Source organism: Narcine bancroftii, chromosome 3, assembly GCF_036971445.1.
Source record: "Narcine bancroftii isolate sNarBan1 chromosome 3, sNarBan1.hap1, whole genome shotgun sequence".
Lineage (NCBI taxonomy): Eukaryota > Metazoa > Chordata > Chondrichthyes > Torpediniformes > Narcinidae > Narcine > Narcine bancroftii.
In genome coordinates, this window is record NC_091471.1 from 166904527 (window position 1) to 166932332 (window position 27806).

Genomic DNA, 27806 nt, shown 5'->3' on the forward strand with positions numbered 1-27806 from the left:
CTAGCTTTTAAATCTTCTGCAACTAGTCTGTGTCTATTTAATAAAAAGGACACAACCCTGCCACTATCAGGTGATATAACAGGTTTGCACATGTTGTTCCTCGCCTTTGTTTTTGTACAGGGTGATGATGATGGCATCACGAAGGTCCTGAGGCAGTTTTCCTTGGTCCCAGCAAAGCTTGAAAAACTCATGTAGTTTGACATGCAGAGTTTTGCCGCCAGCCTTCCAGACCTCTGGGGGGGATTCCATCCATACCTGCTGCTTTGCCACTTTTCAGTTGTTCAATTGCCTTATATGTCTCATCCCGGGTGAGGACCTCATCCAGCTCTAGCCTTAGGGGCTGTTGAGGGAGCTGGAGCAGGGCAGAATCTTGGACTGAGCGGTTGGCACTGAAAAGAGATTGGAAGTGTTCTGACCATCGGTTGAGGATGGAGATCTTGTCGCTGAGGAGGACTTTGCCGTCTGAGCTGCGCAGCGGGCTTTGGAATTGGGGTGAGGGGCCGTACACAGCCTTTAGAGCCTCGTAAAAACCCCTGAAGTCGCCAGTGTCCGCACTGAGCTGGGTTCGTTTGACGAGGCTAGTCCACCACTCATTTTGGATCTCCCGGAGTTTACGCTGAAGATGGCTGCATGTGCGACGGAAGGCTTGTTTCTTCTCTGGCCAGGACGGCTTTGTAAGGTGAGCCTGGTGGGCAGCTCGCTTCTTTGCCAGCAGCTCCTGGATTTCCTGGCTGTTTTCGTCGAACCAGTCCTTGTTTTTCCTGGAGGAGAAGCCCAGTACCTCTTCAGTGGATTGCAGTATGGTAGTCTTCAGCTGATCCCAGAGGGTTTCAGGGGACGAGTCCGTGAGGTGGATTGCATCCTCGAGCTTTGCTTTGAGGTTTGCCTGGAAGTTTCCTCTCACTTCGTCTGACTGCAGCTTTCCAACATTGAACCTCTTTCTGGGGGCTTTACTGTTCCTGGGCTTTGGTTTGAAGTAAAGGTTGAGCTTGCAGCGAAGCAGCCGGTGGTCAGTATGGCATTCCGCGCTGGGCATGACCCTGGTGTGGAGCACATCTCGTTTGTCTATTTCTCGCACCAGGACGTAGTCCAGGAGATTCCAGTGTTTGGATCGGGGATGCATCCAGGTAGTCTTCAGGCTGTCCCTCTGCTGAAAAAGGGTGTTTGTAATGACAAGCCGCTGTTCTGCGCAGAGCTCCAACAGGAGGCGCCCATTGTCGTTGCACTTGCCGACACCATGCTTGCCCAGGATTCCTGGCCAGGTTTCTGAGTCTTTGCCAACGCGAGCGTTGAAGTCGCCAAGGATGACAACCTTGTCGGCTGTAGGGGTGCGTTGAATGAGGTTGCCCAGGTCAGTGTAGAACTTGTCCTTTTCTGCTAGTTCCGCCTGGAGGGTTGGAGCATAGACACTGATGAGGGTGAAGCGACGCTTGTTTTGAAGGGGGAGTCGCATGGACATGATCCGGTCCGAGTGGCCTGTCGGGAGGTTTTCGAGTTTGGAGGCAATGGAGTTCTTGATCATGAAGCCTACACCAGATAGGCGTCGTTCATCCAAAGGCTTGCCAGACCAGTAGAGTGTGTAGCCCGCGTCGCGTTCTTGGAGGCTGCCTACATCTGCCAGGCGGACTTCACTGAGAGCGGTTATGTCGATGTCAAGTCTGAGGAGTTCATGTGCAATGAGGGCAGACCGACGTTCAGGTCAGTGGCAGTCAGCCTTGTCTAGCATGGTTCTGATGTTCCAGCATGCTAGCTTGAGTTTGTGAGCATCTTTTGAGGAGGAGGACGTGGAGGGGGAGGACGTGGACCTGTCCTCCGGCCTGCGCAAAGGAGCTTTTAGGTGGAGTGCAGTGCGCGCAGTACCGGCCCCACCTTTTACACCCATGGTTCATGTGCCGTGGCCAAGCAAGCTGGGACGTGGCAGCGAGGTCCTTGGGTCGTAGGTTTTATATCGGAGTGGCCTTCTCCTATGCAGGTTTCTTACCCGGGCTGGAGGGGTCTGCCTCTCCTCCTAGGTCGGTCCATACTGCCCGGACCGGGGCCGAGGCCGCCGCTTCTTTCCCTGTGTCCAGACCGGGGCCGCCGCCTCTAACTTTCTGCCCGAACCAGGGCCTCCGCCTGCCTCACTCGAACGAGGCCGGGGCCGCCGCCTCCCCTTTGCTCTTGCCCGGATCGGGACCGCCGCCTCCAACTTTCTGCCGGGACCGGGGCCTCCGCCTGCCTCACTCGACCGAGGCCGGGGCCGCCGCCTCCCCTTTGCTCTTGCCTGGATCGGGGCCGCCGCCGCCTACCCTCTGCCCGGACCGGGGCCGAGGCCGCCGCTGCTTTCCCTGTGCCCGGACCAGGGCCGCCGCCTCCAACTATCTGCCCGGACCAGAGCCTCCGCCTGCCTCACTCGACCGAGGCCTGGGCCGCTGCCTCCCCTTTGCTCTTGCCCGGATCGGGGCCGCCGCCTCCAACTTTCTGCCCGGACCAGGGCCTTCGCCTGCCTCACTCAACCGAGGCCAGGGCCGCCGCCTCCCCTTTGCTCTTGCCCGGATCGGGACCGCCGCCTACAGGGGAATTACGCTGCTCTCCATTGCAGGCAAAGTCTTCGCTAGGATTCTCCTAAATAGAATAATACCTCGTGTCGCCGAGAATATTCTCCCATAATCACAGTGCGGCTTTCGCGCAAACAGAGGAACTACTGACATGGTCTTTGCCCTCAGACAGCTCCAAGAAAAGTGCAGAGAACAAAACAAAGGACTCTACATCACCTTTTTTGACCTCACCAAAGCCTTCGACACCGTGAGCAGGAAAGGGCTTTGGCAAATACTAGAGCTCATCGGATGCCCCCCAAAGTTCCTCAACATGGTTATCCAACTGCACGAAAACCAACAAGGTCGGGTCAGATACAGCGAGCTCTCTGAACCATTCTCCATTAACAATGGCGTGAAGCAAGGCTGCGTTCTCGCACCAACCCTCTTTTCAATCTTCTTCAGCATGATGCTGAACCAAGCCAAGAAAGACCTCAACAATGAAGATGCTGTTTACATCCGGTACCACACGGATGGCAGTCTCTTCAATCTGAGGCGCCTGCAAGCTCACACAAAGACACAAGAGCAACTTGTCCGTGAACTACTCTTTGCAGACGATGCCGCTTTAGTTGCCCATTCAGAGCCAGCTCTTCAGCGCTTGACGTCCTGTTTTGCGGAAACTGCCAAAATGTTTGGCCTGGAAGTCAGCCTGAAGAAAACTGAGGTCCTCCATCAGCCAGCTCCCTACCATGACTACCAGCCCCCCTACATCTCCATCGGGCACACAAAACTCAAAACGGTCAACCAGTTTACCTATCTCGGCTGCACCATTTCATCAGATGCAAGGATCGACAACGAGATAGACAACAGACTCGCCAAGGCAAATAGCGCCTTTGGAAGACTACACAAAAGAGTCTGAAAAAATAACCAACTGAAAAACCTCACAAAGATAAGCGTATACAGAGCCGTTGTCATACCCACACTCCTGTTCGGCTCCGAATCATGGGTCCTCTACCGGCATCACCTATGGCTCCTAGAATGCTTCCACCAGCGTTGTCTCCGCTCCATCCTCAAAATTCATTGGAGCGACTTCATCCCTAACATCAAAGTACTTGAGATGGCAGAGGCCGACAGCATCGAGTCCACGCTGCTGAAGATCCAGCTGCGCTGGGTGGGTCCTCCAGAATGGAGGACCATCGCCTTCCCAAGATCGTGTTATATGGCGAGCTCTCCACTGGCCACCGTGACAGAGGTGCACCAAAGAAGAGGTACAAGGACTGCCTAAAGAAATCTCTTGGTGCCTGCCACATTGACCACCGTCAGTGGGCTGATATCGCCTCAAACCGTGCATCTTGGCGCCTCACAGTTCGGCGGGCAGCAACCTCCTTTGAAGAAGAGCGCAGAGCCCACCTCACTGACAAAAGACAAAGGAGGAAAAACCCAACCCAACCAACCAATTTTCCCCTGCAACCGCTGCAACTGTGTCTGCCTGTCCCGCATCGGACTTCTCAGCCACAAGCGAGCATGCAGCTGACGTGGACATTTACCCCCCTCCATAAATCTTCCTCCATAAATCTTCGTCTGCGAAGCCAAGCCAAAGAAGACATGTTGTTCCTATTAGAGCAGTAGTAGAAACAAAAGAAATGTATGATAGCAGTAGAATGGGTTTAAGTTGAATTATGTCCCAGCTATCTTCCAACAACTCCAAGCTACACTTTTGACTTGCTTGTAATCGGGGCATTATTAGTAATAAAGTTGTCATTGGTTGTGAGGATTTGGGTTGTTAAAAATATATCCATGCCCCACAGAATGCAATAAAAACTAAAGTGGTAATTTATTGGATCTTAACAAACTTGAAGTTCAAGTCTTCATAACTGATTTCAATAATTGATTTTTTTTTGTAGACTTCATAACCTCAGTGCACCCCTTGTTTTTACACAACTGTCCAAAGGCAAAATTCCTCTCATTCTTATCATGCAACAATTTGATGTTCAAATTACTTTTGTCTGTCACCTTACCTTTGCTACTTCGAGATATACTGAGGATAATTGTTTGAATACCAGTTTTGCATTTAGTTCCTATTCCTCCACTTCTCCTTACATCCTGTGCAAAATAAGTTTGTTCTTATGAACATTATCAAAGTTTTCAGAATGATTGTTCTATTCAGAATAGTGAGAATGAGTGACATGTCCCCTCTCACACAGGTCTGTTGACAGCTGTTGACATGGGGAAATGCAACACCAGAGACGCATTGCACCAAATTAAAGTTTATATATAGGCACCACTTACTGAAGGCATCTGATGAAGTGAATAAGTATAAATCATATTGTCCTTTAAAATTATGGTTAATATTAGAAATCCACCCAGATCCTGCAGAGTTCAGAGTTTTAATATCGGTAATAGTGCGTTTAATAGTGTGTTTAATAGTGTGTCTGATTAGCCCCAAAAACGATTGAATTCTGCTTATGAAATCACTAGCTAATTTTGTACATATCAAAATTTGGATGGAGTGTTATATTGGTTGAGATGGAGTCTAGAAAACTGTCATCAAGTACACCTGCCTTTTGATTTAATGACAGGAATGCTAAAGCCTTTTACCAAAAAGGAAAACAGCTGTCTTGGATCAAGTTAGTTGACAAGTACTGGGGATGTTCAGCTTCACTCATTGACAGTCCATGGCCTGTCTTTGTGTAGTTTTCTTTGGGATAATCTGTACCCAGTGTAGCAGTATGTTTTAGGGCCAATCCAAAATCATGCTTTGACTTGCAAGCAAAAGGGAAAATTTGCTAACAATCAGCACCCTGATACCCAGTGAACAGCTCATATGGTGAGAACTTCATGCATGTCTAGGCAGGATTCCTTCAAATGAACTACAGGGGAAAGTACAACTGGGTTTATTCTATTTTGGGAAGGCAGAAATGTATTAAGTAGTCAAAGTTTTTTTTAAAAAGCAGAGTTCACAAATTGTGCAATCCAGTTTAAAGAATGGTGTCCTTTTTAAATCACCAGCTGTTTATTATCTGAACAGCCAAATGAGGCTGCCAGGAATGCCTGAGTGAAAACAAGATTCGTGTTATACTTATGAACTATGAACTGTAAATAGTCCCTAGTGTGTGGGAGTGTGGTAGAATATAGAGGGTGGGGTTGATGGGAATGTGGGGAGAATAAAATTGGATTATTGTAGGATTGGTGTAAATGTTATTCCACTGGAGAGGCCTATTCTATGCTGTCCCTCTATGACTCTGGCCCTCAGTGAATGTTATTCACCTCTTAAGAGAAACAGGGTATATGAATCAAATTTATTAAGGCCCACACATTTTTTTAATGTCTGTAACTTTCTCCCTCTCCATAGCACATTATTCAATATTCTGGGATCAAAGTATTAAACCTTTGCTTCCAAAAAGGTGGAAACAGTTTAAACCAAACCACAAATGAGAGTGATGCACCATCAATAACTCCAGAAGACTAGAAGTTATGTAAAACAGCTAAGCTTTTATTAGCAATAGAATGGAGTCATGACCATGCTGGCTGACTGGCCTGAACTGGCAAGGGTGCTGTGGAACAGTCACCTTTATTCAGGAGTCTGTGGGAGGAGCCACAGGTACAGTCAGCCAATGGCATGCCCAGACTGTTAAATATACAGATAGTGGTTTACCACAGAGAGGCTGCATTATTTTCTTATGATTTTTTTAAAATGAATTCTAAGGAATACAAAACTGTTAGTAGATTCACACATTTTCTTGAAATTGATGGCCCTATTTTCAAAAAGGTTAAAGCTGAAAGAATGATTTTTAGGAAGACAAAATTCCACTTATCCCAAGTTAACTATGTGAGGTTTACCTGTGAATTAATGTTATAGATTAACATTATCCCTTCCATTGTCCCCAAGGGTTCATATTAAAATGCAAACAACACAATCCCCCTTTCCCAGAACAAATATGCTCATTTGTGGGCATCATTACTCAAAATGTAGCAGCCAGTTAAAATTTGGGAGTACAGGTATACCCATTTGTTAAATCTATCTGAGAAGGTGCTTCAATGTTAGAAAAAACTGCATTTTCTACCTTTGGTTTTATTTATGGGATATGGGGATTGCTGACAATTCCACCATTTATTGCCGGATTCTAGATAATCCTCAAAATAAATGGCTTGATTACTAAACAATAATGTTGTCATGGGTCTGGGTACACATGTAAGGGTGAAAGATTTCCTTACCTAAATAATCAGTGGATTTGTGAGAAATGCGAGACACAAGAAACTGCAGATGCTGTAATTTTGAGCAGACAATGAGAAGCTGAAGGGACTGAACAGGTCAGGCCAAATCCATGGAAAGAAATGGACAGTGAATATTTTGGACCAGGACTCTGTTGGAGATAAACAGGGTCCGAACCGCAACACACTGACTACTCATTTCCATCCAGGAATGCTGCCTGACCTGCTCAGTCCCTCCAGCTTCTCATTGTTTGTGTGAGAATCTCACTGATAGATTTTTAGTTCAGCTGATTCACTTCCCTAAATTTAGATTTTTCAACTCTGGTTCAATTTTACTGCCATGACAAGACTTCTGACCTATGACCACCTAATCAATCAAATAATCTTTTGTTTCACTAGCTGCAGTACAGATATATTTATTGTCACTAATAGTATTTTTTTAAAAATAATAAACTACACATTTGTTTGACACACCTGCTGATTTTCCACCTGAATCATTCACATTAAACATTAATAATCAAACTCTGGAGACTTCAGAGTAGTACTGGATGGTTGGCAAACGAAGCTAAAGGGAAAGCAAAGTTAGCATGCAACATACAATAAACTTTGATACAGGAAGAAGGTACCGGCTGGGAAATGACAATGGAAAATTCAAATGATCTTCTGATACCATGCTGTTTACCTTCTTAAAGGAAAGATGAAATCTGGGAAACAGAGATAAGGAATAATAAAATATTAAAGAAAATGAATGCAAGGGAAAAAAAAGTCATGATTGATTGAATTTTGCTTTTTAATGTTGAGGCATGGTAGCTGCACACCAGTGTCATGTATAGCCTCCTCTCCTGCACTTCTTTGGTTAAATTAATGGTGTAAAGAATCACAGAGCAAGCACAACATATATTCTGATACATTCCATTTGACAGTAAGTTGTACAAGCAATGTTAGTACAGATAAAAAAAATAACAACAAGAGTATGGTTGTAAAAAAACATTTTAAAGAAGAAATGAGGGGGAAAGAGGCAAAATAATTTGGGATCTTTGGGACCTGGAAGCTAAAGTCAAGAAACCAGGTACTGGAGAAATTGAATTGAATGTTATGATCCAATCCCCTATTTGTGTGTGTGTGTAATTACAATAGTTTTCAGAATTATGTTTCAACAAAAGAGACAGAATTTGGCAAGTGTCAAAGACCCAGTCTTTTTATTGAGATGAGTCCTGTTGCAGTCACTCCAAATGATTTCTTGAAACCTGGTTACACAATTGCACATGCAAAGATTCAGTGTAGAAAAGAGCAGAAAATTAATATTTTAGAATTTTATGGTAATCAGTAACTAACTTAAAATGATGCAATAAAACATATCTTTAATTAAATCAAGAATGCTGCCTATGCTCCATCAATTTTAATGAGTTTGGAGAAGTGAACTTCCTTGTGTGGCAAATCCTATTGATCAGGAGAGACCTCCAGATTCAATGAGGCTATGTTGAGAAAGCATTCCTCAGCTACATTGGATGCAGATTTAGAGAGAAATGACCAGGTTTTCTGCTATCAGTCATCTGGAAGGCACGTGAAAAAACATAATTTGTCACATTTGGATTGCTTGTCTATAGGTTCTTTCTTCTCATTTTACCTCACATAGAATGAATAGGATTTAGATATCACTGCCCTAATGCACAGATGTGGACTACATAATCCCAAAGAATGAAGGAGAAGGAAACTAACAAAACTGAATAGAGTAGGATTTTAAAATCAGATTCTTTTTTACATAGAACTTGTGTGATATTTCCATTCTGAAGTGTCTCCCTACCTTCCAGGAGCCAGCTGTTCACACAGGAATGACCTAAACTCCAAATATTCATATCACACTGCGAGTTTAGACAGAATATCTGAAGTGCAGTATTTAAGGAGGTTGGATATCCTATTCATTAGCCCATTGTTCACAGATCACCTGTAGTTCAGTTTAGACTTCAGGCAATCCATGAAAATAACTAGGGATTCAGGAGGTAAAATGTCAGAATGGAGATTATTCTTTATTCCCGTTATGAATTTTTTACACAGACTGCATTTCGGGAAATTGGGAATAATTTCCTGGAATGCGGCGGCTGTGTAAAAAAAAAACATACGAGTGAAATTTAATCACTGCGTTTGAAGTGCCAAGACTTATAAACGTGGCTGGCTGGAGAAGATGGTGTCGGGCCAAGGAAAACAGATTCTTTCAGTGAGGTCAGATCATTGAATCTGAGTGAGATGATTGATTTCAGGGACAAAAGGAAATTTTCTTCATGATCTCGTCAATTTATGGAGAATTTGAAAAGATTTAGCAAGAATTATGGAACAAAGATAAGAGGGGAAGGGATACAAGTTTATGTTACGTTACCCAGTGATGAAGATTGTACTGCCGGATGGCAAAATAAATTTTTTATGCATTACAAACCGGCATCAGATTTTGTGGAAACTTTGCCTTTTAATAGGCTGAGTAAATGATAGGGAACTATTTGGAATGAGGCAATGGACTTGTAAATAAGTGACTTTAATTTGATTTAATACCTGGGAAGAGAAGGCTGTCGGAGTCCATCAGCTGCTGTTCATGGGCTTGTGGTGGCAATGAGCCACATCCCGCATGATAGGGTGGTAGTGCTATACTTTAGTGCCAATAGTGGGGAGTTTCACTTTTTTTTCTTAGTGCTTTTGGGGGGATTGGGGTGGGTTGGGAGGCTTCTTTCTTTTTACATTTTTTTCTATTTTTTTCCAAACTTGCAAAAGCCATGTATGATTAATTGTAAATGAAATGTATGTAGTGTAATTGATCGTATGGCATCTATAAATTTTTTTTAAAGTCTTATAAAGGTGGGAAAATTTAGTCTCTTGTTCTTTCTAGTTATTCAAACTGCATAAAAATCATTTTAGAGGTTGTCAAATTTTCAAGCACATCTATTTTAATACAGGTACACAGTCTTTTATCTGGAACCCTTGGGGGACAGTGTATTCCAAATTTCGGAATTTTCCGGATTTAAGCCCACCCGAATTATGCTGCCATATCCACCCCCTTTCAGTCGCACTGGCGTCTCTCTCCCCCCTCCCACCTGAGTTGCGCTGCCGTCTCTCTCTCTCCTCCCCCCGCCCACCCAAGTTGCGCTGCCATCTCCCCCCTCGCCCACCTGAGTCACGCTCCATCCCTCTCCCCCCTCACTCACCCAAGTGGTGCTGCCGTCTCTCTCCCCTGGGCCACCGGAGTCTCACTTCCATCTCTCTCCCCCTCGCCCGCCCGAGTCGTGCTGTCATATCTCTCCCCACCCAAGTCGTGCTGCCGTCTCTCTCCACCCACCCGCCTGATTCGCGCTGCTGTCTCTCTTCCTGCCTGCCCAAGACGCACTGCCGTCTCTCCCCCATGCCCACCTGAGTCGCGCTGCCGTCTCTCTCCTCCCCCCTCCAACCTAGTTGCGCTGCTGTCTCTCTCTCTCTCTCTCTCTCTCTCTCTCTCTCTCTCTCTCTCTCTCTCTCTCTCCCCCACCCCCCCTCTGCTGTACAAGCACCAGGAAAGAAATGCCAGATTTTGGAGCTTTCCGGATTTTAGATGTCCAGGAAAGGATTGTGTACCTGTACTGTGATAACTGATGCTTTGTGAGGTCTTTGCACTTTCTATGTGAATGTTCTTCTTAACTCCTACTTTTCCTTTACAGGTTGCACTTCACGCGTGCGGAGTGGCGACAGACATGGTGATTGATCACTGTATCATGGCACAGGCAGCCTTTGTCATTTGCCCATGCTGTTATGGCTTTATACAGAACACGGTTAAGTACACATTCCCAAGAAGGTGGGTATTGCAGTTTTGTGGTATCATCTCTTCTTTGAGCTTGTCTCTGATTATTTGTAAATCTTTAGAGTATCTTCATTCAATACCCACACCCATATAGATAATTTAAAACTTTTCTATTTGCACTGGTTCTTAGAAGAGGGTCTAGATCAGCCATCTCAACCATTTTTTGGTAATGGCTCCCTTAGAATTCTGTTCAAAGTTTATAGGCCCCATCCCAGTGAAGCAGCCAAGTTTAGTTGGTTTTCTTCACACTTCTCTCTCAACTATATAAAAAAAAACATTTTATGATTTCAGTTCATGGTCTCCCTTAAATGGGCTATGGCCCTCACTGAGATTGGCTGATCTAGCTCTTCCCCAGCTCCACACTGTTGTTTCCTCGCTGATATTCTGCCAAGCTTTTTCTCATCCTGAAATCCTTCAGAATTGTACATTCCTCCAACCCTGGCCCTTCATTTCTTTGGTTCTCACAAGAGAGTTGCTTCTGCTGTGTTCTCTAGCTATCGCTCCTCTTTTAAGATGTGCCTTAAAATTTACCTCTTTGACCAGATTATAATTATCAGCCAGGTGCTCAAATGTTTTCTTCTCTGGTTTATTGCCAGGTTTTGTGTAAATACACATTTTGTGCATTGTCTTGGGAAGTTTTGCTCCATTAAAGATGGTTTTCTTAGTACAGTATTGAATAATGATAAAGGGTCAGATGGAAGGGACCTCTCCAGACTGATCTGTTTTCAACTTGAATAGTAGAATCCAAGCAGAACATTGGTGATCCAATGATTAGTTGGGGAGTGCAACTTTGATCAAGAAAGTAGTGGCCAATGTGGCAACAATTCCTCCCAATTCTGTTGCATTGGCAGGGCAGATCACAGCAAATTGAACACTATGACCTAACAAAGTAAAAACTTTGCTAGTGAATTTTAAGGAGCGTCAGCATAATTTATAAACGTCCTCAGAATATTTCAGCTTCCCTCCCCCCACCCTCTCATAATGTTATTATTAGAAGATTAAACTATGGCTCCTATCTGAAGAGATGAATAATGCTTGCACTTTTAAAAGCCTTTTATACCTGTTATTGTGCTTCCCATAGGATGTCAGAAAACAGTGAAAGAAATTGCTTTTTGAAATCAAATGAAAAATTCCTAAGGGCTCAATTTCATGAATTTACATACTGCTTCATAAACATTCTGATCCTGCATTTTATATGTTAATCAATACTCTGAAATCAGGTTTGTGAAAATGTTTTCTGTCTGCATGGTATTGTATTAATAAAATCATGCAAAAAAGCTACTTTGCAGTATTTTGATTATTAACTTTTACCAAAACCATTGAAGCTGTAGTTGCAAGTGAACAAATGAATAATCAGTTTCCTGACAGAGAACCCTGGGACCTTTCAGTATGTTAAAACTGTTAAATTATTTGCAAGATATTTTTCATATTATTAGTAAGGGGTAGGCAGACCGAGACAGAGCTATTGCTATTTCCCAGCTATTGCTGCAATGTGACTGATTGCACTCAGAGACAAGTGAGGAGTACAAACGCGCTTTTAATAGCTTACAATCAATGGCCGGTAGATACAATAGTCCTCAGGTGAATCTGAGGTCAGGCAGGAAAGTCAGGGTTTATATTGGGGTAGGTGAGAGTGGAGCCAAGGGAGGAGGAGCCAGCCATCTGAACAATACATAGACAGTGAATTCCAGTTCACTGCAGATACCGGTTCAAATTAGCTGTCAAAGGGATTGGAGTCGACCACCTGCCTGCCATTTGGTTAGTTGATAAGATTGGTTTAGTTTTAGAATTTTGGTTTAATTTTAAAAAACTGTTCGAAGTAATTGTCTCACTTTGTTTTTGAACTAGTTGTTAAATTTGCCTTAAGTAAAGTTTTGTTTTCTTACATTTGTATACGTTCACAAGTTATCAATAAATCTTTCTTATGAATACCTTGGCAAAAATGTTCATTGTCAATCACTTGATACATCCAGCCTGCAGGAAGGGGCACCCTGAGGCTTGGTGCCGCAAATTCGATGGTACCGTGGGGAAGGACCACAATCTAGAGCAACCATTCTCGACCCATTGATGGCTTTGGCCCCCTTACGACTCTGCTCAAAGTTTATGATGAAGCAATCAAATTTAGTTGGTTACTTCCAAACTTCTCTCCTCTCAACATAAAAAAAAACAATAAATTTTTTATGTTATGTGAGGTGTAAAGGAAACAAAGCTGTAACTATATGTGTTGTGAGCCCCAGGGGGTCAAGTCAGCATTAAAGGAAAATCATACCTGACAAACCTATTGCAATTTTTTGAAGAGATTACAAGTAGGATGAATGGGGAGATGCAGTGGATGTTGTGTATTTGGACTTTCAAAAGGCCTTCAACAAGGCAAATAAAAAAAAACAAGGTGCCACACAAAGGACTACTAGACAAGATGAGAGCCCATGGAATTACAGGAAGTCTATGAGCATGGGTAGAGCTTTGGCTGATCAACAGGAATAGAGAGTGGGAATATAGGGATCCTATTCTGGTTGGCTAACGGTTACCAGTGGGTAAGGGGTCAGTGTTGAGGCCGCTTTTTACATTGTATGTAAATTATCTGGCCCCTTGAGAATGGCTGTTATCGAGTCTTTCCTATACAAGCATTGAGGGGCTTTGACCAAAGGGAAGCCCCTCAAACAACAGAGGGAAAGTGATGACAAGGTACCACAGTGGTGGTAATAGTGTAAATATAAATGAATGTAACAATGTTCAGTGATGGAAATATATGGATATGAAACTAAGGGTGGGAAGAGACTTTGAACAGTTTTCCTTTTGTAAATAATTTATTGTGAATAAAATCTCTTTTTGGTAAAAGTAAACCATATAACCATATAACCACTTACAGCACAGAACAGGCCAGTTCGGCCCTACTAGTCCATGCCGTAACAAATCCCCACCCTCCTAGTCCCACTGACCAGCACCCGGTCCATACCCCTCCAGTCCTCTCCTATCCATGTAACTATCTAGTCTTTCCTTAAATGTAACCAATGATCCCGCCTTGACCACGTCTGTCGGAAGCTCATTCTACATCCCCACCACCCTTTGCGTAAAGAAATTTCCCCCTTCAATCTTGAACCATGCCCTCTAGTTTGATCACCCCCACTCTTAATTGAAAAAGCCTATCCACGTTTACTCTGTCTGTCCCTTTTAAAATTTTAAACACCTCTATCAAGTCCCCTCTCAATCTTCTACGCTCCAGGGAAAAAAGCCCCAGTCTGCACAATCTTTCCCTGTAACTCAAACCTTGAAATTCTGTCAACATTCTCGTGAACCTTCTCTGCACTCTCTCTATTTTGTTTATATCTTTCCTATAATTTGGTGACCAAAACTGTACACAGTACTCCAAATTTGGCCTCACCAATGCCTTGTACAATTTCATCATAACCTCCCTACTCTTGAATTCAATACTCCGATTTATGAAGGCCAACATTCCAAATGCCTTCTTCACCACACCATCTACCTGAGTATCAGCCTTGAGGGTACTATTTACCACAACTCCTAAATCCCTTTGTTGGTCTGCACATCTCAGTAGCCTACCATTTAATGCATATGACCTATTTAGATTTGCCTTTCCAAAATGTAACACCTCACACTTATCTGTATTAAATTCCATCAGCCATTTCTCAGCCCACACCTCCAGCCTTCCTAAATCACCTTTTAATCTATGGTAATCTTCCTCACTGGGACATAACTACTCTGCACCCTCAAAATTTATTTTTTGAATATCCTCCATTTTTCATTTACATCCTTACCTGAAAATATCCTGTCCCACTCAATATTCCCCAAATCCCTTCTTATTCCTTCGAAATTTGCTATTCTCCAATCCAGAACCTCAACTTTAGGCCCCTCCTTGCTCCTCCCTAAAACTACCTTAAAACTAACAGAATTATGATCACTAGACCCAATTGGATCTCCAACATTAATGTCTGATATCTGACCTAGCTCATTCCCTAACAGGAGATCCAGTATTACACTGTCCCGAGTTGGTTCTTCTACTAATTGATTCAGAAAACAATCTTGAACACATTTAATGAACTCTAGCCCATCCAGCCCTCTATCTGTATGGGTATCCCAATCAATGTGAGGGAAGTTAAAATCTCCCATGATCACTACCTTATGATTCTCACACATATACGTTATCTCTCTACACATTTGTTCCTCTAGTTTTCTTGACCTATTTGGTGGCCTGTAATACACCCCTATTCGCACCCTCATGTCTCCTTCACCCCTCAATTCCACCCAAACAGCCTCACTGGACGATCCCTCCAGACCATCTTGCCACCTCACGGCAGTAATGTCCTCCTTAACAAGCAGAGAAACTCCTCCCCCTTTTTTACCCCCTGATCTATCACATCTAAAACAAATGTATCCTGGAACGTTAAGTTGCCAGTCCGGCCCCTCTTGTAGCCAGGTCTCACTAATTGCCACAATGTCGTGACCCCAAGTATCTGTCCATGCTCTAAGCTCGTCTACCTTGTTCACTATGCTTCTAAAATAAACTTCATTCCAAATGCATATAAGCATGCACATCTTCATTTACAGTAAATGAAAAAATATTGGTCTGTACTTCAGGGTGAAATGAGTGTCACTTTTTGTATTATATTTAGAATGTAAGAACTGATAGTTATGTTTAATCTCTTTTTAGCCAGAAATTCAAGAATGTTTTGTCAAATAAGGTATGTAAATTTTACTCAATGACTTGCTTGTTTACTGGTGAAGAACATTTTATTTGCAAACTCTCATAAGCCTGTATTCAGTGATTTAAAAGAATATAGATCTATGAACAACAACAGTTCTCCAAACTAGCTGACATCTAAAACATTCTGTAATGCAGTTCTGTGGCATTCAGACAATTTCATTCTTATTGTTCTCTGTCCTTTGTCATCATAGATAACATACGATCCTTTCATTCAGTACAACATATAGTGCATGAATTTATTAATTTCATAATAAATAGAAATTGGAATTTGCCCAAACCTGCTCAACTGTTAAATGTTATCTTGGTTGATCTTTTAGCACATCTACCTCCTATCCCTCATATCCCTTGACTTCCAGAGATTCATAGAGTTCTCACTCTTATAAAGCCCAGCTAGTGATAGTTACTTAGAGTCATCGAGACATAGGCTCTTTGGCCAACTTCTCCATGCCAACCAACTTGGCAATCTGGCCTCTTTAAATTTGTCTGTATTTTTCCATATCCTTCTAAACTCTTCCTATCCATATATCTGTCCCAATGTCTTTGAATATTGTAATTGTACTTGTTTTTATTGCTTCCTCTGGCAGCTTGTTCCAAATACAGACTACCCTCTCAGTGAAAAAATTGTCTTTCAGGTCTTTCTTAAACCTCTCCCCTCTCACTGTAAACCTGTGCCCTCTAGTTCTAGAATAGTCTACCCTGGGAAAAAGACTATGAGTATTTACTTGATCCATGATTGAATGATTTTATAAACCTCTCTATAATTTATCACTCAGCCTACAACACAAAGATCTAGCATATCCAACCTACTGCAATAATTCAAATCTTCCAATAATTCAACATCCTGGTGAATCTTCTGTGAACCCCTCCGAAATTATTGTTTGCCTCTCTCTAGTGGCACTGCATATAGTCCCATTCATAATGCACATACCTACTGCAAAATCTCTCCTTTTAAGACAACCACCTTTTCCCAGGAAATCAGTTTTATAAATCACTCCATTTCCAAAAGTATGCAGTTTAAAACCATACATGATAGTCCACCTATGAATTCAGTAAATCTCCATGCTATTGCAACAAGCCTTTATCCCATATACTTTAGCTATCCTTCCAATAATGACCACATGTCATTGAGACCCTGGTTTGTTTTGGCATCTACTTGTAAACTTTCTCTAATTAATCTGCCAACACAAAGCACCAATACTATGCCACTACTTAGTAAGTTGAAGTATCTCATTTTTTTTTTCCACTGGGTAATCCATCTACCCACTCAGTAAATTTCTCTGTATCATTTGAGCCCCTATCAGAGTTCATCTTTCTGCATTCTATGTATTGCCCACAAATGTATTGCCCTGCAATGGCTTGAGTTTATCCGAGAAATGAAGAAAGTGTAGGACAGGCACATACCAAAAAGAATGAAAGTTGTAAATGGAAAAATGAGATAATTGTGGTTGACAAGGGAGGTTAAAGCTAAACTAAAAGAGAGGGCATACAAGGAAGCAAAAATTAGTGGGAAGATAGAGGACTGGGAAACTTTTAAAAACTTAGAGAAGTGATTAGAAGAGATTAATTATGAATGGAAGTTAGCAAGTAATATCATAGAGGATATTTAAAAGATTTTTAAAAAATATATAAAGAGTAAAATTGTGACCAAAGTAGAAATAGGACCGATATAAAATGACAATGGAGAAATTGTAATGGGAGGTAAGGAGATGGCAGAGGAACTAAATGAATATTTTGCATCAGTCTTCACTGTGGAAAACATTAGTAGTATACTGGACTCTCATGGCTCTCTGGGAAGAGAAGTGAGTGCAGTCAAGATCACAAGATAGAAAGTACTTGGGAAGCTCAATGGTCTAAAGGCAGATAAATCTCCTGGATGAAATGCACCCTCAGGTTCTGAGGGAGGTAGCTGAAGGGATTGTGGATTTGAGATATTGGTAATAATCTTTCAGGAATCAATGGAGTCAGGAATGGTTCCAGTGGACTGGAGGATTGCAAATATCACTCCGCTGTTTAAGTAAGAAGGGAATGAGACAGCAGAAAGGAAATTATAGGCCTAATAGCCTGACGTCAGTGGTTCGAAAGCTATTGGAGTCGATTATCAAGGATGAGGTTACAATGTACCTGGAGGAGCATGAAAAGATAGGCCCAAACCAGCATTAAAGCGATTAAAGCAATTTTTTGAAGAGATTCCAAGTAGGATAGACGGGGAGATGCAGTGGATGTTGGGTATTTGGACTTTCAAAAGACCTTCGACAAAGTGCCACATAAGACTACTAAACAAGATGAGAGCCCATGGAATTACAGGAAGACTATGAGCATGGGTAGAGCTTTGGCTGATCAGCAGGAAACAGAGAGTGGGAATCCTATTCTGGTTGGTTAACGGTTACCGGTGGTGCTCTGCAGGGCTCAGCGTTGAGGCCACTTTTTATATTGTATATAAATGACTTGGGTTAAGGAATGGATGGCTTAGTGGGTAGATTTGCAGATGATGCTGAGGATATGGTAATGCTGCATAGAGACGGATAGATTAGGACAATGGGCAAAGGGGTGGCAGATGAAATACAATGCTGGAAAGTGTACGATCATACACTTTGGTGGAATAAATAGATGGGCAGACTATTATTTTAGATGGGGAGAAAATTCAAAATTCCAGGGTGCAAAGGCTCTTTGGAGTCCTCGTGCAGGATACCCTAAAAATTAATCTCCAGGTTAAGTCGGTGGTGAAGAAAGCAAATGCAATGTTGGCATTCATTTCTAGATGAATAGCATATAGAGCTGGAATATAATGTTGAGACTCCATAAACCACTAGTTTGGGGTGCCTTATTTGAAAAAAAGATGTGCTGGTGTTGAAGAAGGTTCAGAGAAGATTTACTAAAATGATACCAGGAATAAAAGAGCATATGAGGAATGATTATTGGCTCTTGGTCTGTACTTGTTGGAATACAGAAGGATGCGAGTGGACCTCATGGAAGTATTTCGAATGTTGAAAGGTCTGGATAGAATAGATTTGGCAAGGATGTTTCCCATGGTAGGGAGTCTAGGACCAGAGGGCACAACTTCAGGATAAAAGGATGTCAATATGAAACAGAGATGGGAAAAAATTCTTTAGTCAGAGGGTCGTGGGTCTGTGGAACATTACCACTGGCAGCTGTGGAAGTGAGGAGGTCATTGGGTCTATTTAAGGCAGAGGTTACATGTATTTGATTAGTCAGGGCAGCAAAGGTTACAGGAAGAAAGCTGGGGAGTGAGGCTGAGTGGGTGAATGGATCAGCTCATGGTTAGAATGGCGGAGCAGACTCAGTCTGCTTTTATATCTTGTGATCTTGTGTGAAATATAAATAATAGATTGTATATAACTCAGGACCCAAAACTGATTTTTGTGGCAAAAATATCTGCTGGAGGAACTCCGCATGTTGAGCAGCATCGGTGGAGGAAAGGTGGAATTATTCACGTAACAGGTTTAAACATCTTTATCTTTCCCTTCAAAAGTACTTGATCAAGTTTAGTTGGTTTCTTTCATAATTCTCTCTGACTAGCTACATAAAAATCATTTTTTTAATGATTTAAGTCCATGGCCTCCCCTCTAATGTTTGGGGTGGGGTGGAGGTGGCATATGGTCCCGTTGAGAGTGGCTGTTCTAGATTGTGAAAAGTGATATAAATGCAATTTCTTTGCATATTTTGATTTAAGAAAGTAGAGCACATAGACCTGACACATGCAAGTTTAAAAAGTTAAATAAATCAGCAATTACAGGGGGGAGTGAATTTGAGAATTATGATTTTAATAGGGAGCCAGCATCTATTTTTTTTATTCTGGCTATCATTTTTATAAATAGTGGCACATTCAGATTCTTACTGTAAAAGGACACCACTGAGAAGCTACAACTAATGTAAATAGTGTTGTATTTTAACAGGATTATTCGATCTAGAAAATCTGAAACAAAATCAAATACTTTCCCTTTTTAAAATGAAGTTTGCAGACAATGAATATTCAAGCTTTCAATTTAGTATTACTGCTTTCAGCATATAAAGAAAGTGATAATTTCGATACAGAAAAGAATGCAACCAAATTAACCAGAAGGAACAATATAATTGTACTTATGCACTAGTACTTTATTTGAAAGTGTAGACAGATGGGTGTGGAAGTAGCCTAATTAAATTCATGAAAGCTCTGCATTTACACTAAAGCAGCCATTGGTCATTTTAATGGCTGAGCATACTGATTCAAGCTCAACATATTATTTGCTTTAATTAAAAATTGGTCTGAATCAAATTTGTCTGTGAATTCATAAATAACTTAAAAGTTCACATTGAAATGGATTTTAGCCATAAGACATGTGGATTTATAGTGTTCTATGTTGAGTTTGCCCACTGTCAATTAATTCCCCATTGCGCATCATTCAGCTAATAAATTATTTTGTCAACTTTTATTTTTAATTTACTCTTTTCTGTTGTTTATCTTTAAAGTCTCTTTGTAGTTATCAATTGACATTGAATTAAGATTAATTCATCATTCTAAAATTGCTGGTATTGTACTTTTTATTCTAGGAACACATGGTTTTGTGCAGATTTGCAGATCAGACAGCTGTTCAACTCCCTGCAGAGCGTCAGCTAATTGGTATGAGGACAGATATACAGGTGCTTCCACCTTCGAGAATGGTGGAAGAAAATGAAACATCTTTCACATAGCCAGGACTGATTGCTTAAATTTTCAAACCATAGAAGCTGATAATTTCTTGGTGCCTACAAATCATAGTGATGTGAACACCAAGTTCAATTTGAAAATGCAATTCTTAGAGAAAAAAATAGGTGTCCAATGATATTGCAGGTTGCCATTAAGTATATTGTGCCTGCAGTAGCTATTTGATTGAGCTGTCCAATTAATCCCATTCTCTATGCTCCTTGTTTCCACCATCCTTTTTAAACTATTTAAGAGGAAATTGAATCTATGCAGATATATTTTGCCAAGGATCTTCATTGAGAGGAGGTTTACAAAAAAAGTTTTACCAAAACCCAGATCCCAAAGAGGCTTTGATCACTTTACCAAGCATTTTCTTACCAGACACATGTTCTGATATTTATGTTCTTGGACAACACACTCTAAAATCCCAATCCCAGTCATAATTGCAAGGGGGCTGTAACCACTAGTGGGACAAGAGGAAAGTTAACAGGGTCTGTGCCTGAGACTAGATTGTATTGTTGCCCTTTGTATAAAATGACTCATAATCTGGGATAACAAAATTTTATTTGTTCCATTTTTTGTAAAACTCACCATAATTGAGCTGTGTACTTTCTGATGCATGCTTAGTTCATATTTGGGTCAAAGTAAATACTAAAGTTCAGTGAAAACGTGATGTTATGAGCTGGAGCATACTTCAAGCCACATGGGAAAACGAGTTCAATAAACATAATAAATAGTTGTCAATTTCCAGAACAGTTAGTTAATGATCATCAGGTTACTACATTGTCATATAATAAATAGCAAAATCGGTTTACTCTTTTATGATATTTAGTAGACTAAAACAAAATTAATTTTACTCATTTTTGTCATCTGCATATGCCAATTTTGTTAGAAGTGAATTAGCAAAGCTTCACAAAAATGTAATTTAGGAATACATGTACAAAACACTTTAAATCATTTTAGTTGAGTAATGCCCTGATTGCAGTCCTAACAAATTCTGTCTATGTTCACGATGTAAGAGAATTTCACAAGGAATTAACATTTCCTTAAATGGATAATAATCTCTGTTTACATTGAAATTTTGTAAAATACATCAGAACGAAGACTAGTTCCCACTGAAAAACAATAAGAATTGCTCCTGGATATATGGGAATCAACAATGAATAGCATTTTTAAATTATTTTTGCTTGATCAACAATATAAGTAAGCTGGGTGAGTCTTTTAACTATCCATTCAGGTGGATGTCAAAATACTTAGCAGCGGTTTTCAATCTTTCTTGTCCAAAGCCCACCTGGCAACCAGCGTAACATGCCATGGCAATGACTGAGCAATATTTTCAAGTCAAAGGCAGCTCTGTAAGAAATACATCTTTATCTAATTTAAAGTATTTTATTTAACATTTTTAAAGACCCACAACCAAATATGCTGTGGCCCATTGTTTGGGATCTGCCTTAGTGCAATTCAGAATACCTTGGCCAAATGTTTAATAAAGGAAAGCATTAAGTTAATTATTCCACAGTTTCCCAATCTGTACCCCTCAGATGACTAACCATAGCTAAATTAACTACTTATGTACTTAATGGTACTTGGCCGTCCACCTAAATAAAATTTAATTGCAATGTTTGCTCAAAGTTGTTGAAACATTCATTGGGTCAGGCAGGAGCTTTGGGATATCCTGAGAATGTAAAAAAAAATTATACAAATAGCTGTAGAACATCTCTTTTTGAATATTTTATTTAGTTTTTCCATTCAAACTCCAACAATTGTCAACGAGACTAATTATATTTACACACAATAACCAAAACACTCAGAACAAAGGAATGAAACTTGTATTTGGGGGTTTATGGGTTAGAATGGGATGGATCCCCTCTTCTCCCCCACCAATTGAGGGGTGGATTTGGAGGGTCGGGTAGGGTGGAAAGGCAAGATGATCCACGCTGCAGTTGTGGCCCTAGATAGTTTAAGTAGGGCTGCCAGACCTTCAAAAAAGTGCTGTATTTCCTTAGGCTATGGGCCATTTTCTCCAGGGGAACCCAACTCTGGATTTCTGTGTTCCAGCATTCAATGCTCAGGTAGGAGGAGTCGGACTTACAGCCAACTGCTATTCACTTTCTGGCAACCGCCAATGATCTCATGACAAATTGGATTTGAAATTTGAACAGCTTAATTGTAAGCCTTACATCCATTTTGTTTCCCAACTAGGTCCTGTGGGAATTCTTTAACTGTGATTTTTTTTTTTTTCCAGGGCTTGGCCTAATTCCACCCAAAAAGATGTCACCTTGGCACATGTCCAGGTTGTGTGCACAAATATCCCGGTCACAATGCCCCATCTAAAACATTGGTCTGATAATTCTGGTTTAGGTCAGTTCAATTTTTCCAGTGTCAGGTACAGCTGGTGTAGAAAATTGTGTTGTCCCAGCCTGTACCTCACATTAATGATACATGTCAGACCAGCACCATTCATCAATCATTATTCCTAAATCTAACTCCCACCTCTGCGTCGATTTGTCAAGGCCAGGTTTAGGTCCTTCCATTTTGAACATGAAAATAACCTTCTGTGTGCTCCCACTTTGAATCGTGGTCTCTCTGTCACTGCATACTGGTAGAGCCATAGTCTGACCTAATTTGTCCTGAAGAAATTTGTTTGATAAATCGCATTATTCCTAAATTATTCAAACAACATTAGCCTTTCTAGCTCATAGCACTCCTGACGCCATTACAATGCCAGGTGTCCAGGATCTTGTCACCCACCATCAGTGGTATTAATCTATTTGGAGTCGGGATGTTTTTGGAGACTGCTCCACTTTGGATCCTACATATTGGTTAATTTTGTTCCAAATGAGGATTATTTGTTTTAATGTGGGATTGCCTTTTTTTTATTGATAGCAATTTAGCGTCCCATTTATAAATAAAGTCCTCTGCTAACTGCTCACCTATCACATGCAGGTCGATTTGTACCCAGGATGGTACACCTCCCCCCTTGAAGATTGAGGCGATGTATCTCAATTGGGCTGCCCAATAGTTTTTTAAATCTTGGCATTCACAATCTGCCCAGACTATAATCTCAGATCAATTTTTCCATAGAGACCCTGACTACATTTCCATTCCATAGGAATCTCCTTACTCCTGAAATTTTTGAAGAATCCCTGGGGCAATGCCACGGGCAGTGTCTAGAAGAGGTACTGGAGACTTGGCAATGCATTTATCTTGATGCAATTAACTCAGCCCACTAATATTATGGGCAGGGTCATCCATCTATTTAAATCCTCCTCGATTTTCCCAAGCAAAGGGTGTAATTTAACTTGTAAAAATTATTCAAGTTGTTATCTATTCTAACTCCGAGATATTTAATCTTATTTTACGGCCACTTTAGTTAACTATTTTCTTGATGTTGACTGTAATTCCCCTTTATAAGTGGCACGACGTTGCTTTTATCCCAATTAATCTTGTACCTGGAGATCTCCTCATAATCCTTCAGAGTGGAGTACAGCTTGGGCAATGAGTTTGCCAGGTCTGTCAGATATATCGGAACATTGTTGACAAACAAATTAACTTTATGCTCTTCCTGACCTTTGCTGAAGCCTTTAATGTCTGGATCCTGGCGAATAGCCTCGGCTAATGCGTCCATGGCTAGTACAAACAGAGCTGGAGATAGTGGCACCCTTATCTATTTGATCTTGTCAGTGGGAGGCCTGGAGAGATTTGACCATTGGTCACAACTTTACCCTTGGGTGCATTGTAGAATACCCTTATCCAATTTATAGAAGTTGGCCCTAGCCCCAATTTTCCCAGCACTTTGAATTAAAAAATCCTACTCCAACCTGCCAGGGGCACAGCTAAGCCCCTTTCATTCCTATTTTGTGCCAGATGCATGATACTCAACAGTCTGCCAATTTTAGCCACTGCCTGTCTTTTCTGTACAAACCCCCCGTTAGTCCTTATTTATTAGTTTTGGCAAATGTTTTGCTAATCTATTTGCCAGGGCTTTGGGCAGTGAACTTAGCTATTTTAATTGAGACAGGAACTCACTGGTTTTATCAGAATCTATAGAATCCTGTTCCTACTTCCTATGTTCCTATGTAACCTCTGTACAATGTTTGAAACCTTGAAGCTAGTGTTCAATTGACCGATAATTTTGTAATTTTTTCAGGCATTACATTCAATCTATAAATGTTCTGTTTATAGAAATCTAAGAGAAGAGAAAGTTTTATGTTCTTTATTAGACTTTCAATCAAATTTACAGTCTATAACATAATTGGCAACTGGAGTATTGTGGGTATATTACCAAAGGGTTGAGTTTGAATCCCAGAACACAGCTAGGGAAACTTCCATTCAGGCTATGAAACAAATCTGAAATAAAAAGCTTGGATTCCAAAATAGTGTTCCAAAATTAATAGGTTGTAATAAAACCTCATCTACTTCATTATATGGAAGGAAAGCAACCATCCTTATCTTGACGAGCCAAGATCTGCCTCTAGATCTCCAAAGATAGCTGACTCTTAACTGTCAGGGGTCTCTCAGAGGTGGTCAATAAAGATTTATTGGCAAATGTATTTTATTAAGAATACTATCAAAACAGCTGAGTTTCTATGACAAAACAGGTTAAATGCATGCTGGGTAACGAACAGACATTTCAACCCATGATTTTACAATAATAATGTTTGTGGGTCAGGCACCATTGGTGGAAAGAGAAGCAAGAGTTTTCATTTCAGGTCAAAGATCAAAAACCCTCTTTAATCTAAACAAGATCCTCCCCCCCAAATTGTTAGGCCATTGACCCCTTCATAGAATCCTTGCTCCCTCATCGACCCTCAGGCATGTACAAACAAACAAATAAATAAATAGATAGATGGACAGTTTCCATATATATTAGTGGGAGAAAATGCATACCAAATCCTGCTTTCCATCTACACCAGTGAGGAAAACTACATACCAAGCTCTGCGAGACTGTTGTTCTGTATCCCCTTCCACCATGAATATCTCTCACCAACCCCTGCCAGTGTCACCCCCTGACATACAAAGAACATACACCTCTTCTCTTCTACATCCTCCCGTTCATCTCAACTTATTAAAAGGCTAAAGCCAAATACAACCTGGCGGCCACCTTGTCACCATTTATTTTGATGCATGAAATGTTAAAGGTTGTCCACCCCTGCCATAGGTGCTATTTTCCATAGATACGTCCCTGGGAAACAGGGAAACAGTCTATTGTCTTGTGATTCCAACCAATAATAAATTATTTTAACTATTATTATCATTATGTTTCAATAAACAGAATATAAAATAAATAGACAATTGAAAACTAATAAATAAATCAAAAATATATATCAGCAAGTTGTATTTTATGTATTTTTATTTCTTATACGAATGTCAGCTTTCGACCCCAAAAGTTTCATTGACCCTCCCTACCCTGGCATTTATTGAACCCCCCCCCCCTTTTGACTCCCAGGCATTTATTGACCCTGTGGATAGTTCCAGGGGTTGATATCGTCCACTTTGGAAGCCCCTGATAGAACCTATTAATTATGTTTCTCTTGCCATAGATTAATTTGCTACTCTAAATTGCACCAACGTGAAAGTAAGTGGTATAATCTGGCAGGGTGAGAAGGTGGTTGATGGCAATAAAATGGGATTTGTGCAGGATTGGTATGAATTGGTGCTTTATGGTTGTAGTGGAGTTTTTTTGCTTTAAAGATACAGGTACTATGTGGCCTGCTGAGAATTTTAAGCATTTTTTGTTTCTCTTTTTATTTAGGATTTTCAAATAATATTCAAGGTTATCACCTACTGTGATTATTAATGGAATCTCTTTTATTTACAGGGAAGAAGTGCATGGGTTTAGTGGACCTCGACCGATCATGGGCTGCAGAGGAACATGGGTACACGGTCTATGTGACATCCATGGAACCAGACAGTTGTTCACCAAAAAATAACCTGATAGTGGGGAACTGTGCAGCCCAAAGTCATAGTTTAACTGCATAATTGCCCAAAGATAACAAACTGCTTGGACAAAAAGAAAAGTGAGATGTTTCACTTTACGAAATTTGATGTTGGTCAGTTGTTACTGTTTAAAACAAACAAAATGCAAGAGGAGTCTGATCTGTGGAGATGAAAATAGGATTAACATTTTAAGTTGATGATCAGTTCTGACAGCCTGACAAACAGATTATCAACCTGACATTTTAACTGTTTCTTCATGGATGCTGAGTCTTTCCAACATTTTCTGTTCTTTTTATTTCTAAGATCTAGGGTATTTTGAAATTAGTTCTTTCCATTTTCATACTCCACAGTAGCAGAGTGGCGAGGTCCGTATCAGTGTTTCCCTGTAGAATGCCCCTATACCCTTAGTTTCTTCTGATGGCCTCAACACAGGAATAGAAAGCCACCTGTAATTCCACAATCTGTTGTATCTTGGCATCTAACCTATACTTCATTTATAAATTCCACCTTTCTGTGAATTGTCAGGCTGAACAAAGAAATTAACTGAATTATCAAGTATAATTGAGAATTTTTAGATACCTTTCCTGATTTATATAATTTTTAATAGCATTATGATTATAAAATTCACTCTGTTCCAATGTATTTCAACGAACTATTTCTATCAAACACATTGAAAGAAATTATGTCAGTTTCTTCAGAACCAGAAACTAAGACATGCTAATGTAGAAAGGTGGCATTATACTTTTCAAGAGTTTTTCTTTTCTCAGTGAACTGTTTCCATAATATTTCAATTTTTTTTAAATTTAGTAAGCTGAATATCATTGTTCTTGTGGGTTTTTTTTAATGCTTTCCTTTGTAAAATCCTGTTTTTATCAGCACAGGCCAGAAGACATAGAAGCAGTGAGCAGTAGGTAAAACTAACATACTTTTAATGAGTTTTAAGAAAGTGATATATTTCTAATATAGTTACAGTATTCAATGGCTTTGTAGTATTCCTGATATTTCCAGGATTGTTCATATATGGTGCAATTTGATTAAAGGCCATCTGCTTAGTATGATTGATGACCTGAATGTTTAAAATGAACATATAATTTCTTTGTAACGTCATTTAAAAAAACACTGGTCATTAAAATTAGTTGGTTTTTTTTCCTGGGGTCACTGTTTTTATGTTAAAATTTTTGAAAATTAGGTTGAACATTTTGATTGAAAAGTGGAAAATGTCAAGAATAAAAGAAACAATGTGAATAAATCCAAATTGTTGCAGCTCAGTGAGGTGTGAAAGTGCATTAATCTGGACAATGGTAAAGTGAAGATTTACTATTTATATAGAACATGAATAATCTGTTCCATTATATAACTTATTGGACAGTGAGGAAGATTACTGTAGATTAAAAGGTGATTTAGGAAGGCTGGAGGTGTGGGCTGAGAAATGGCTGATGGAATTTAATACAGATAAGTGTGAGGTGTTACATTTTGGAAAGGCAAATCTAAATAGGTCATATGCATTAAATGGTAGGCTACTGAGATGTGCAGACCAACAAAGGGATTTAGGAGTTGTGGTAAATAGTACCCTCAAGGCTGATACTCAGGTAGATGGTGTAGTGAAGAAGGCATTTGGAATGTTGGCCTTCATAAATCGGAGTATTGAATTCAAGAGTAGGGAGGTTATGATGAAATTGTACAAGGCATTGGTGAGTCCAAATTTGGAGTACTGTGTACAGTTTTGGTCACCAAATTATAGGAAAGATATAAACAAAATAGAGAGAGTGCAGAGAAGGTTCACGAGAATGTTGACAGAATTTCAAGGTTTGAGTTACAGGGAAAGGTTGTGCAGACTGGGGCTTTTTTCTCTGGAGCGTAGAAGATTGAGAGGGGACTTGATAGAGGTGTTTAAGATTTTAAAAGGGACAGACAGAGTAA

At 40.6% G+C, this 27806-nt stretch overlaps 1 protein-coding gene across 6 annotated transcripts in view; it reads left to right on the forward strand.

The window, feature by feature from the left end:
* Nucleotides 1–27031, forward strand: part of gstcd (glutathione S-transferase, C-terminal domain containing) — a 198849-nt gene extending 171818 nt beyond the window's left edge. For 3 of the 6 annotated variants that reach the window (XM_069925739.1, XM_069925744.1, XM_069925738.1), the window contains 4 exons: nt 10403–10536; nt 15212–15242; nt 19814–19883; nt 25768–27031. In XM_069925739.1, the coding sequence (XP_069781840.1) occupies nt 10403–10536; nt 15212–15242; nt 19814–19883; nt 25768–25928 (396 nt within the window). In that variant the 3' untranslated portion in view covers nt 25929–27031. Of the gene's footprint in view, nt 1–10402; nt 10537–11623; nt 11763–15211; nt 15243–19813; nt 19884–22191; nt 22308–25767 lie in introns of those variants that run through there. The other 3 variants (XM_069925741.1, XM_069925742.1, XM_069925743.1) reach the window with 3 other exon arrangements.
* The last annotated feature ends 775 nt before the right edge of the window (nt 27032–27806 follow it).